The sequence below is a fragment of the Leucoraja erinacea genome, chromosome 2 (genome assembly GCF_028641065.1).
Source record: "Leucoraja erinacea ecotype New England chromosome 2, Leri_hhj_1, whole genome shotgun sequence".
NCBI classification, from domain to species: domain Eukaryota; kingdom Metazoa; phylum Chordata; class Chondrichthyes; order Rajiformes; family Rajidae; genus Leucoraja; species Leucoraja erinaceus.
In genome coordinates this window covers 131673759-131687698 of record NC_073378.1, presented here as the reverse complement: position 1 = coordinate 131687698, position 13940 = coordinate 131673759, and the positions used below count along the sequence as shown (strand labels likewise).

At 47.7% G+C, this 13940-nt stretch overlaps 1 protein-coding gene across 1 annotated transcript in view; it reads right to left on the bottom strand.

The window, feature by feature from the left end:
• bop1 (BOP1 ribosomal biogenesis factor) overlaps positions 1 to 13940 on the bottom strand; it is a 176806-nt gene that overhangs the window by 148883 nt on the left and 13983 nt on the right. Inside the window, exons 2-3 of the mRNA XM_055665391.1 lie at positions 10616 to 10870; positions 9060 to 9176 (exon numbers count right to left, since the gene is read on the bottom strand). Of these exons, the coding sequence (XP_055521366.1) occupies positions 9060 to 9176; positions 10616 to 10870 (372 nt within the window). The remainder of the gene's footprint in view (positions 1 to 9059; positions 9177 to 10615; positions 10871 to 13940) is intronic.

Genomic DNA, 13940 nt, shown 5'->3' with positions numbered 1-13940 from the left:
CGTACAGACTGCACCCATAGTCAGGATCGAAACCAGGTCTCTGACACTGCAAGGCAGCAACTCTACCACTGCACCACCGTGCCACCACACACGATACGAAGATTACAAAGGGGGTCTGATGAGTGGGGTCGTGGCAGATTTGGTTCAGAGGTGGACAGGGGCCACAGCGCTTAGAGCACAGAAATATAAGCACACAAAAAGACCCTTTGGCCCACACTGTCTGTGCTAAACATGATGCCAAGACAAACTAATCTCCTCTGCCTGTACATGATCCATATCTCTCCACGTCTTATGGGTGAGAAGGAATGCAACAAAGAACTCGGGTGGGTTCCCCATTACGAGTCAATATTTGCCCCTCAAATCAATCTCGCTGCAGCAAGTCACCATGTCAGTGCCAGAGCTGAAGAAGGGTCTCGACCCAAAACGTTGCCCATTTCCTTCGCTCCATAGATGCTGCCTCACCCGCTGAGTTTCTCCAGCATTTTTGTCTACCTTCACATGGGGTCCCTACTTTGCCCAAGTTGGTAACGAGGTTACAACAGTGACTACACTTCAGAATTGTTATTACAGTGGCATAGAGTCACACACAGAGAGTCGTACACAGAGAGTCGTACAGCGTGGAAACATATCCTTCGGCCCAACTTGCCCACACTGACTAACAAGTCCCATCTACACTAGACCCACTTGCCTGCGTTTAGCCCATATCCCTCTGAACCGGTCCTACAGTTTGCTGAACGCTGCGGTAGTTCGTGCCTCAAATAGCTCCTCCGGCAGCTCGTTCCATACACCCACCTCCCTTTATGTGAGAATGTTACCCCTCAGATTCCTGTAAAATCTTTCCCTATCACATTAAACCCCTGCTTCTAGGCAAGAGACTCTGCATGTCTACCCGATCTAGTCCTCTCATGATTTTATACACCTCTATAAGATCGCCCCTCATCCTCTTGCACTCCAGGTTCTAGCCTGCTCTACCTCTCCCTATAGCTCAGACCCTCAAGTCCTGGCAACACCCTTGTAAATCTACTCTGTAACTTGCCAACATCTGCATTGTGTACGTCTGAACCATTTATTGGGAGATGCTACAGAAAATGCACGTATTTCCTGCCCCCTCTCACCTTGGCAAGTGTTTTGGGTGAAGGAAGCTGCACTTCCATCCCACGGCTTCGTATGCAAAAGCCCCAGATTGCTCACAGACTTCACCTCCAAGTGGTCAAGGAAACCGTACCGTTCACAGAGACATCGGGCGATCCGAGCCAGCAACGACCTCCCACAGCCAGGTGCCTTCCGTTCCTCGGCCCGTTAACGCCTCAAAACACTGGTTCATCCAGACACCCTGCTCCTCTCCTTCCTCCATACACTCCCTTCTCATCCCCAAGCACCATATTGCCATTTTACACAGAATGTAGAAAAGTAGAGCACACAAAAAGGACAGTGCCGAACATGGTGTCAGGATAAACTCATCTCATCTGCCTACATGATCCGTACCCATCTATTCCCTGCACCCTCCCCAGGGACAAGATGGCGGCCACTCGCGACAGCGGCATCTGCAGTCCGTCTGTGTTTTTTTTCTTTTTGTCCTGTTAGGAGTATGTTTTGGTCTTAGTTTTATTTTATTTTTAGCTGTGTATATGTGGGGGGGGAACTTTTTAATCTCTTCCCTGCACGGGAACCCGGCTTTTTCCCTGTCGAGACTCCGTTGTCGTTGGGACCTGACATCGTGTAGCCGGTGGCCTCCAACCGGACTCGACCTGGGGCTCCAGTCGCAGAGCCCGCGGACTCACCATCGCGGAGCTGGCTGACTTCGGAGCGCGGAGCGCTGTGGTGGCGCGCGGCTGCGACCCGACTTCGTAGCATCAGAGGCTTCGGCTGTAGGCCCTGTGGACGGTACTATCGGGAGCTCGCGGGTCCCTGGTCGGAGACCGCTTTTCGGAGCTCCCGCAACGGCAAACTTCACCTGCCCCCGTTTAAACCGAATCGAGGAGTTACAGCCGCGGGACTTACCATCGCCCACCGGGGGCTTTAACATCAAGAGCCTCGATCAGCTCGATGCAGCTGTTTGTCTGCTTGATTGCGGGAGAAAAATAAAGAACAGAGAACAAGGAAGAGATATGACTTTTGCCTTCCATCACAGTGAGGAGGTGTTTGGAGATTCACTGTGATGGATATTTGTGTGGAATTGCGTGTTTTGTTTTTTGTGTTGTTATGACTGCAGGAACAAAATTTTGTTTGAACTTGTTTAAATGACAATAAACGGCATTCTGATTCCCCCGCATACCCCCCCCCCCCTCCCCTTTCCACCTCTCTGGCTTTACATTTCACTCCACTTTCCTTCCATCACCTTTTTACCTCTAGCATGCATCAGGTTCCCATCTGCCCATTACCCCCATTCACCCGTTTCACCCATCACCTGCCAGGCTTCATCCCTCCCCCCGCCAACCTCTCTTGCAGCTTTCTTCCCCCTTACTTTATCGGCCTGAAGAAGGGTCCCAACCAGAAACATTGCCTGTCCATTCCCTCCACAGATGCTGCCTGACCGGCCGAGTTCCGCCAGCACTGTGTGTTTCGGGCCGTCCCGTGGTCTGTTCTCCACCCAGAACCATCCCCCGGTTGTGATGAAATGACTCAGAACGGCAATCTGACCCCTGGGAGTTACAGAGTGGAAGTGGGCGAGTTGCCTGCGGTGAAAATGATGAGGGATCCAGGGAGAGTCGGGCAGTGGAAGTAGACGACAAGGGTAACTTTAGGAGGAACTGTTCCAGCCTCGGAAGGAACAGATGGCTATCCGGTACGGCTAACACGAGCTTTCAGAAAGCAATAGCAAGTCGGCTGGTCCCCTCCAGGGACAGGGGCTTTGCAGAGAGGTTGAACAGACAGACAAGATCCTGCACACCAATCCCCTGGTGGAGCAGGCCAGCTGGACTCACTTACAGGAGAAAGTCTCACTGCTCAGCTGAAAGGGTTCGGACTGAGAGTGGTATCAACGCAACCTCAAGCTTGATCTTCCCAGGGAAGTTCCCACATACAAACAGAACGGCACTCAGTTGACGTTACACGAGCTTGAAGGAGGAAATTATCCTTTGCAATTATAACTTTGTGTAAAATAAAAATTCAATGTTACTCGGGTTAATAACTTGCTGCCACGTTCCTTGTCAATCTGCTTATTTATTTTAAAGCAATGCTGACAGAATCCGGACAGGGTTCGTGTCAATCCTTCGTACTTGCGGGATGAAGTAATTCCTCCCGACCAGCTTCCCTCCCTTTTCCCCAGACATGCGGCCTGTTCAATTTCAAATAAGCGGGCCGATTATAGAAGAGGTGCATACCAGCTTGATCTACCCTCATGGCAGCCGTGCTCATGGGGCCACGCGGGTAGGGCCACTGCCCGACAGTGCTATAGACCCAGGCTCGATCATGACCTCAGATGCTATGCGAGTGGAGTTGGCACCTTCTCCCATGTCTGCGTGGGTTTCCTCCCGGGTGCTCCGGTTTCCTCCCGCATGCCAAGGACGTGCAAGTTTGTAGGTGAAATGGCCTCTGTAAATTGCCCCTAGTGTGTAGGGAGCGGACGAGAGAGTGGGATAGCGTAGAACTAGCGTGAATGAGTGACGGATCATCAGCATGAACCCACACGGGACAAATAGCCTGCTTCCATGCTGCACCTCTAAGTGAAAGTGTTTCAACTTTTCTTTTCCAATCGAGATTATGCTTCAAGGGCTCAGACAGCACGAGGTTCACAGCAAGAAATCTGGCAGAATATTTCTCCGTCCCTAAGACTGTATAATAAGTTGTTATAAAAGAACAATGTAAAAGCCCTGTCCCACTGTACGAGTTCATTCAAAGAATTCTCCCGAGATTGCCCAGATTCGAACTCGGAGATTTACGGTAATGGCCACTCGTCGGTACTCGGGGCTCTCGTGGACATTTTTCAACATGTTGAAAAATCTTCATGAGTCTTCCCGCGCTTACCTGCCGTTAGCGAGTCTTCCAGAGTACCTGCCGTTCGCATTACGAGCCGCTAAGAGACGTCCCCGAGCTCCGACGTACCCGCTAAGTTCATTCTCCGTCCTTACCACGGGTTTGATTTTTTTTTTAACTCGGGAGAGCTCTTGAATGAACTTGCATCGTGGGACAGGGCCATAAAGCTGGTTCAGCAGAGTGCTGTGCTGTTTTCACTAAGATGCAACTGAAGCAGGAAGAGGAAACAGCACTCCGAAAAGAAATGGATGATATACCTCAACCACCACATTTTCCCTGTGTGATTATTTTTCTGCTCATAACTAAATTGGTACTGGTTTATTATTGTCATGCTTACCGAGAAACAGTGCAAAGCTTTGTTTGTCGACAAAAATGCTGGAGAAACTCAGCGGGACAGGCAGCATCTATGGAGCGAAGGATATCAGTGGCGTTTCGGGTCAAGACCCTTCTTCAGACTGATTTGTTTGCATGCTCACCAGTCAAATGATACCATCCGAGTCCAATCACACCATGCACAAGTACAACAGGTTGTACAAAAAGAAAAGTCCCAGAGTGCAGAATATCGTGCTACAGCACTTAAGTATTCCAGTTTATGTGGGGAAAAGTCCAATGTCACAATGAGGTAGGTGGGAAGATTGGGACAACGTCCTAGTTTATGGGAGGACCATTCAGTAGTCCAATAACAGCGGGGAAGAAGCTCCCCTTAATCTGGTGGCAAGTGCTTTCAAGATTTTGTATCTTCTGACCAACAGAAGTGGGGCGAAGAGGGAATGACCAAGGTGAAAAAAAGATCTTTGATTAGGTTGGCTGCTATCCCGACACAGCGTGGTGTAGATTAAGTCGCCATCACTGCCTGAAGTCCGTGACTAGCTTCTTTATCTTGCTGGCATTGAGAGAGTGTTGTCATCTTGACAACATATTACTGAGCCCTTTATATCCCCCCCCCCCCCCCTCCTCCACTTCATCTCGTCATTGTATGAAATCTGATGGTGACCAAAGATCCTATAGCAAGCAAGATAGATCACTCGAGGAAAAAGACGTAGTACGGTCATGGGCAGATTCATGGGTAATTTTCGGCCCCATTTCCGTAACCGGCTTCCGTCTCCGCACCAAAGATCCCATAGGATACTAGTGCGGAGACGGAAGTTGGTTACGGAAACATCCTCGTAAAAATAAAAGTTATTTGGAAAAAAAATTTCCTCGTTTACAGAATTTTAATTTATTAACACAAACTGTTCCCCCGCAACGTTGATTACACTGCGGGTCGGGGCGGGTTACGGAAATGGATGGAAAAAAAAGCCCACGTTCCGCTCTGTTGCATACTACACGTCAGCCCATTGCATTTAGCAGGAGTGGTCTATCTTGCTCCGCTATAGGATTTTTGGCGGTGACGGTGGTGTCATCTGCACACTAGGAAGTGGAGTGTGAGCGGATTTTGGCCCCACAGTTGTGAGTGCAAGGGGAGTATCGGCAGGGGCTCCACTACATCGCCAAAGACATTTACAAAGGAGGATCCACCATTCAGCCCATCATGCCCCTGGCATTTAAAGAAGAATTCGAGGGCACGGGCTTAAGATGAGAGGGGAGAGATTTAAGAAACCTCAGGGGCAACTTTTACAATCAGAGGATTGTCTATTTCTGAAAGAAGCTGCCAGAGGAAAGGATAGAAATGGATACAATTGCATCTTTTTTAAACCATTTAGATCAATATTTAGATAGGAAAGGTTCAAGAGGTCTAAAGGACAAATGCAAGCAAATGGAACTTGCCCGGAATACTAACTTGGTCAGCATGGACTAGGTGGGCCAAAGGGTCTGTTTCCGTGCTGTACAGTTCTATGATTCTGAGCCTTTGGGACTTCCTGATAAACAACTTTTTAACCCGAAAAATACTGGTAGGGGGCACAGGATTGGATTGTGTAAGAAAAAACTGCAAATGCTGGATAAAATCAAACGTAGACACAAAATGCTGGAGTAACTCGGCAGGTGAGGCAGCATCTGTGGAGAGAAGGAATGAGTGACCTTTCGGGTCGAGACCCGAAACGTCACCCAAACCCTTCTCTCCACAGATGCTGCCTCACCCGCCGAGTTACTCCAGCATGTTGTCTACCTTCGATTTGATTGCATGGTTTCAGTAGAGATAGCAGAGATTGAATGGATCGAATGGCCATAATCTACACAGCTCTATTTTGCGGTACAATCAGAGCGTGCTGGAATTCGTTTTAGCAACCTGATAATCAACTTTAAAGACAGTATAATCATCATATTGTACACAAGGGAGGGAGAAATTTATACAAGTGCCTTGACAATGACAGTGTTTATCCAACACAACGGCCGGGCTCACTGCCGGAACGAGGAATGATACCCGAGAGATTTTAAAACGGCGGATCTTTAGACAGCAGCAGTTAACTTCCTGACAGAAATCACAGAGTCTGTTCAAACTATAACTAGTTCAAACTAAGCGAAGGTGGGAGGAGGGGGTTGGAATTTACCAATGGGAAACCAGACTAAACAGATCCAAGACCAGCAGACATCCTCCAGAGCGGCAGGGGAGAGACCCACAACATTAGTCCCAGGGAGAATCAGTACAAAAGGAACACCTAATCCAACAGCGTTAACCGCTGACATCAATCCCCACAGGAACCCTGCCCGAAACATGACAAGCGCACAAGCTCCCAGCTCGTGTGCAGTGAAAACAGATGTCAGGAACAAACACCTCAGCGCTCAGGAATGAAGACACGCAGCAGGTGTGGGCAGCCACCATTTGGAGCCTGCCTCCCCACTGGTGCATCCGATACTCAGCCGGGAACCAACGGGGGAGCACAGGGCACAGGCACCAGTGTCAGGTACTCCGCAGGTCTCCCTTTAAGCTGCTGAGAGAACGGTTGAGCTTATAAAAGTGGGATGCATTTAGTGTTGGGCTTGAGTAGAGTCGCAGTCAGCAAAAGAGGACTTCTGCTGGAAGGAATATCATGCGATTGCGAGCCACGCAAATGCAGCTGGAGGTGTCACAAATGGAGAGTCGGTTTGGGTCTGCTAGTAACAGTCTTGCCTCCTTGTCGGAAGGTTTAGCTCTACTCTGGGACTTCACAAGATGTGCACTAACACAGAGCAGTGGTGTCTTGTCAGAGACGTTCCTTCTAACAAGGTATCAAGTTCTTCCAACACTTTGTGTTTTTTGCTCAGGATTTCAGCATCTCCACTTTATTGTGTCCATCAAACCATCTTGGTCTTTAGGTCTGTATTGGAGATTCAATGCCACCGTTTCCTGATGACCTACATTCCTCTCAGCCAACACCACCACCGAAAACATACTCTAGGTCTCAAGCCGAAACATCATCCTTCTCTCCGTAGATGCTGCCTCACCCGCTGAGTTTCTCCAGCAATTTTGTCTACCTCCTGATATACGGAGGCGTTTCAGGTCAGGACCCTTCTTGAGATTCAAAATGCTGGAATAACTCAGCGGGACAGGCAGCATCTCTGGAGAGAAGCTGGCCGAAACACAAGGATTCGAAACCCAAGGATTTTGGCCTGAAACGTTGCCTATTTCCTTCGCTCCATAGATGCTGGGTGACATTTCAGGTCGAGACCCTTCTTCAGACTCCAGCATTTTACTCCAGCATTTAGTGTCCGCCGAGTTACTTCAGCATTTTGTGTCCAGAGATGCTGCCTATCCCGCTGAGTTACTCCAGCATTGTGTCTATCTTCGGTTTAAACCAGCATCTGCAGTTCCTTCCTACACTTTTCTTTAGACCGATTGTTGTAGAGGAGAGCAAAGTGAAAAGAGCTGGAGTAGGGCAGAGCCTGGCAAGTGACAGGTGGATGCAGGTGAGGGGGGGTTTGCCGATCAGACAATCTGAAGAAGATCCGACCCAAATCAACACCTATCCATGTTCTTCACAAATGCCGCCTGACCCACTGAGTTACCACAGCACTTTTGTGTTTTACTCAAGATTCCAGCATGTGCAGTTCCTTGTGCCCCCATTTTCCTAATATTTGTTGCTTTCCTGGTTTGAGCAATTTGAATACTTTAGAATGTCCGCATAGCCTGACTTTTAAAATATGAATTACACAACAACACCTCTCATTGTTATCAGATTACTGAATGATCCTCCCATAAGGCAGTGTTTGGTCCCCATCTTCCAACCTACCTCATTGCGGACTATACTTTTTTTTTTCTTTCAAAATCAACATTTTTGCCCTAACTAACTTACATAATACTTGGCACTTTGGGATTTTTCTCTTTGCGCTACTTGATTGTACTCATGTATAGTGTAGTTTGAGTAAATAGCACATGAACAAAGCTTTTCACTGTAGTTTAGTTTAATTTATTGTTACGTGTACTGAAGTACAGTGAAAAGCTTTTTTGTTGCGTACTATCCCGTCAGCATGAAGAAAAACATGATTACAATCAAGCCGCCCGTAGTGTACCTACATATAAATAATAAACAAAGATAAACCTATATCGATATGGAGCAAAGTCATTACTATAATGTCAGAACCGAGCGGCAAATTCCACTGTAAACTCCCTGAGATAACAATGTGACAATTACCAGATAATCGTACCCAGCAAGTAATTCTGGTGCAGCTGCAAATATTGATCCAGGGACCAGCCTGGGGCCATGAGGTTTTTTCAGTCGATACAAGAGGCAACGTGGCATTCCGGTTTCACATATTATCCAACATTTCCACACTGCCCTGGATGGCCAGGGTGGCTTTCGTGCTCAACTCTCGAAACCCAGGGTCTCCTCCGTCAACTAAGGGTGCTCACAGAGCTACAGCTGCCATCAGAAACACTCCACCAAGGTCCAGGCAGTAAGGTTGACCATTTGGACAAGGTAGTGGGAAACAGTACTACAAGCAGCAGCTGAATAGAGAAGAAAACCTGGCTGGGTTGACGGAGCAAAGAGAGAGATCGTTTTTTTCCCCCACCAGCCTGTGTTTTAACACTGGAAGCTTTCTGCTGTTGGAGGAGACCCTGAACTTTTGTCAGACGGCACTCAGTGGTACAATAAGTGAGCGCAACCCAAACATGTACACCCACCACCAACAACACAAAGCAGGTGAGAAATCTCTCCTCTCTGTACCTCTTCATCTGAAGTGTCCTCTTCGTACTCATCGGCTGCAGGGGTAAGGTCCAGGTGCTCTGGCTTCAAAATGTGCTCGGACTCTGCCAACTTCTCTTTCCTGGCAGCTTTACTGATCTGAGAAAGAGAGCCACAAACAGAGGAAAAGTGAAAGGAGGCTGCAATTATTGTGCTTATTGGATTGTTTCATCCAATTGCCTGATCCTGTCAGTTGGCATCCTGTGGCCCAGCACAGACTAATTAAATACAAATCACAGGGTGGGCCAGCTTAGATCAGAGAGTGAAAAGCAACCTTCCTAGTTCATAGTTTGGTTTGACATTCAAGTAGCAAGAACATATAATTATCCTACTCTGATAATTGCTTAAATATAACAGCAACTAGACCCACTCATGTGAAAGTAAACTTGCCTTTACGTGCTAGAAAGATGCCCGAATGGTTTCATGGATTCAGAGGCAAGTGATTTCTTATTCTCAATCAAAAAAAGACACAGAGTGCTGGAGTAACTCAGCAGCCCAGGCAGGATCTCTTGAGAACATGAATAGTGCCGTTTCGCAGATTCAATTCTCAACTTTAATGTCATCGCCAAATGCAAGTATCAGTACAACATGCTGCGTTGTAGTAGTTGTACATAAAGAATAGAAAGAGAAGATGCCAGAATTTCGCAGCTATCGTCATGTTCTGCTAGTACGTGACCTGAGGCTCCTGTACCGCCTCCCTGATGGGAGGAGGGCAAACAGTCCATGGTTGGGGTGTGAGGGGTCTTTGATGAGCTATTCATGTTCTGCAGAGATGCTGCCTGACCCACTGAGTTACTCCAGCACTTTGTGTAGGAAAGAACTGCAAATGCTGGTGTAAATCGAAGGTAGGACACAAGATACTGGAGTAACTCAGCGGGACAGGCAGCATCTCTGGAGAGAAGAAGTGGAGAGAACCCCATTTCTTCTGTCCAGAGATGCTGCCTGTCTGAGTTACTCCAGCACTTTGCTTTGTTTGCACAAGACTTCAGCATCTGCAGTTCCTTGTGCATCTTCCTCTTCTCAATAACTTACAATAGGGCAAGCATGAGAGAATGGGTCGACTGGGCTTGTATTCACTGGAATTTAGAAGGATGCGAGGGGATCTTATAGAAACATATAAAATTAAGGGATTGGACAGGCTAGATGCAGGAAAAATGGTCCCCGTGTTGGGGAGTCCAGGACCAGGGGTCATGGTTTAAGAATAAGGGGTAGGCCATTTAGGGCTGAGATGAGGAAAGACTTTTTCACCCAGAGAGGTGTGAATCTGTGGAATTCTCTGCCACAGAAGGCAGTGGAGGAAAATTCACTGGATGTTTTCAAGAGAGAGTTAGATTTAGCTCAGGGCTAAAGGAATCAAAGGATATGGGGAAAAGGCAGGAATGGGGTACTGATTGTGGATGATCAGTCATGATCATATTGAATGGTGGTGCTGGCTCAAAGGGCCAAAGGGCCCACTCCTGCATCTATTTTACTATGTTCTATGTTCTATCCGCAATATATCTCAGGGAAACAAAACATTCACTGCTACTACATCTCACCTTGCTCTCTCGCTTGCTTAGCTTGTCCTTCATGCTCTTCTTCTCTTCAACTCCACTGTCGTTGTCTTCATCACTCTTTCCCTCCTTATGGTCTCCGTCATCATCATCACCATCACCATCTTCATCACCGTCACCACCTCCTCCCTCATCACTGCTGTCACTCCCCGAGTCATCCAAGCCAGAGAAAAGGCTCTCGTCGCTGTCTGTCAAGTCATCTCCATCCTCCACAAGTACTGGAGTTTCAAAGGCGGGAAGCTGCAAAATAAGATAGTGCCCCAAAATAAATAGATTTACAGATCACATGTGTCCGAGCTAAAAATGTTTCATCTCAGTCATTATATAGATGTTGCTTGATGGTCCAAGGTTTCAAACTGTGTAAGAAAATGACATTGCTAGATCAATCACAAACTAATTGATGCCCGACACTAGAATGAGAGCCTTTCCTACTCCTTGATGGGTTGTTGTTTAAAATTGTCCAGGTGACCACAGTAATCCATCCCGTTACAAATTTAGGGAAACCAGCTTGGGAACGAATTGTGTTTATTTGCGGGCATCACATAGTTCCTCTCAGCCTTGGGTCCCAGAACAGCGCTCAGTCTCGCTTCTCATACCAGCCACTGCCTCTCAACAGCCTGGTGGCAACAGACTATGCAAAACTTTCTTCACAATCTATGCTTGTTGGAAGCGGGTTGTCATGGGTGCCTGCATAGCAGCGAGATCGCCATCTGATGGATCTCTGGATGGCGCCGACTCTAACATCGGGAGCCTGGGAGCTCCAAACCGGCGCGGCCCTGTCGGCTTCGGAAGCCGACAATCCCCTGCTAGGAAGCGGCCGTTCCAGGTGGCCCAGCTGCTGTGAGGACTCTCCCGACGCCGGGGCAACACCACCCGGCCAGAACAGCCAGGAACATCGGGCCTCCGTAGAGGCAATAGCGGTGGCTTCAATAGGCCTGACTTTGGGTGAACTGGGGATGGGGACTGGACTTTGTGCCTTCGGATGATTTTTCTGTGTGTAAGCTAACGTTAGTCTGTGTCCAAGATGGCTGTCGGAAGGGAGAGTGGACGCTGGCGCGCTTTAGCTGCCGCTGCTCTCTCTTCACATTGTATTTTTTTGATTTTGATTGAAGGGGGATCTTATAGAAACTTACAAAATTCTTAAGGGGATGGACAGGCTAGATGCAGGAAGATTGATCCCGATGTTGTAGAAGTCCAGAACAAGGGGTCACAGTTTAAGGATAAGGGGGAAGTATTTTAGGAACGAGATGAGAAAAACATTTTTCTCACAGAGAGTGGTGAATCTGTGGAATTCTCTGCCACAGAAGGTAGTTGAGGCCAGTTCATTGGCTGTATTTAAGAGGGAGCATGTAGCCCTTCAAGTTAAAGGGATCAGGGGTCACATTTAGAGCAGGCAGTCATACTGAGTTGGATGATCCCATGATCATATTCATGGCGGTGCAGGCCGAAGGGTCGAATGGCCTAGTGCACCTATTTTCAATGCTATCTTTAAAAGATGATCAGCTTTTTCTGTTTTGTCCGCTGAAGTGCATGTTTCATTATTCCACACTGATTTAACAAGGCCATGTCACCCACTTACTCTATTGTCAATATCCTCTCTCCAAACCTCGGCCCTATTCATAACCTCACAGTTTGGTAACATCAGCAATAAACATGACATTTGGCAAATTCATGTTGTAGATTGTGAATAGCTCGGGCCCAAGCGCCCCACCAATCATAACCGGCCAGCTGAGAAAGACCCATTCATTCCCACTCTTTGCTCCCTGTTACCCAGTTTTCAATCCTTACATGTTGCTCCAAACATTAACAAATCTGTGTGATAGAGCAGGCATATAGAAACATAGACAATAGGTGCAGGAGTCGGCCATTCGGCTCTTCGAACCAGCACCACCATTCAATATGATCATGGCTGGTCATCCACAATCAGTACCCCGTTCTGGCGTTTTCCCCATATCCCTTGATTCCGTTAGCCCTAAGAGCTAAATCTAAAGGCCCTGTCCCACTTTCCCGAGTTACTCACAAATTCTCCCGAGTTTTCCCCTCGATTCAAACTCGGAGAACGTGGCGAGTCCGTAGGAGGCTGTAGGAGTCCATAGATATTTTGTAGCGGCTCGTAATGCCAGCTGTAGGCACTCACGGCATCAGGCAAGTCGGGACGTTTTTTCAGCATGTTGAAAAATGTCAACGAGTAAAATAATATAGGCCCCGAGTACGTACGGCTGGCATCTCCGAGTTTGAATCGAGGGGAAAACTCGGGAGAATTCGTGAGTAACTCGGGAAAGTGGGACAGGGCCTTAACTCTCTCTTGAAAACACCCAATGAATCGGCCTCCACTGCCTTCTGTGATTTTCCTCGTCTCAGTCCTAAATGGCCTACCCCTTATTCTTACACTGTGAATTGGGGGTTCTGGTCTACCCCAACATCAGGAACATTTTTCCTGCATCTAGCCTGTTCAATCCCATAAGAATGTTATATGTTTCTATAAGATTCCCGCTCATCCTTCTAAATTCCAGTGAATATAAGCCCTGTCGATCCATTCTTTCATCATGTGTCAGAACCACCATCCCCGGTTAACCTGGTGAACCTACGCTGCACTCCCTCAATAGCAAGAATATCCTTCCACATATGTGAACTGAGCCCAGTCCATCACACAAGCTGCCCTCAGGCCCATCGACTATTCTTTCCACCTTGGGAAAACAGCCAACGTAATCATGGATCATTTACAACTCCGGTCATCCCCTTTTCGAAGCACTCCCTCAACGGCAAGAATGACCTTCCGCAAATTAGGAAACCAAAACTACACACAATACTCCAGGTGTGGTCTCACCAGGGCCCTGTACAACTGCAGCAGGACCTCCTTGTTCCACTACTCAAATCTTCTCTCTATGAAGGCCAACATGCCATTACTTTCAGTGTACAAGGACACCTAAGTCTCGTTGCATCTCCCATTTTCCTAATCTGACACCATTCATATAATATGCAGATGCAGCTCTGTAGGACTTTGGTTAGACCAAAGATCCTATAGCAAGCAAGATAGATCACTCGACGGAAAAGACGTAGTACGGTCATGGGCAGATTCATGGGTAATTTTCGGCCCCATTTCCGTAACCGGCTTCCGTCTCCGTACTAGAAGCCGTTTACAGAAACATCCTCGTAAAAATAAAAGTTATTTGGAAAAAATCTTCTCCTCATTTTCAGAATCATAATTTATTAACACAAACTGTTCCCCCGCAACGCTGATTACACTGCGAGTCGGGCCGGGTTACGGAAATGGATGAAAAAAAGGCCCACGTTCCGCTCCGTTGCCTAC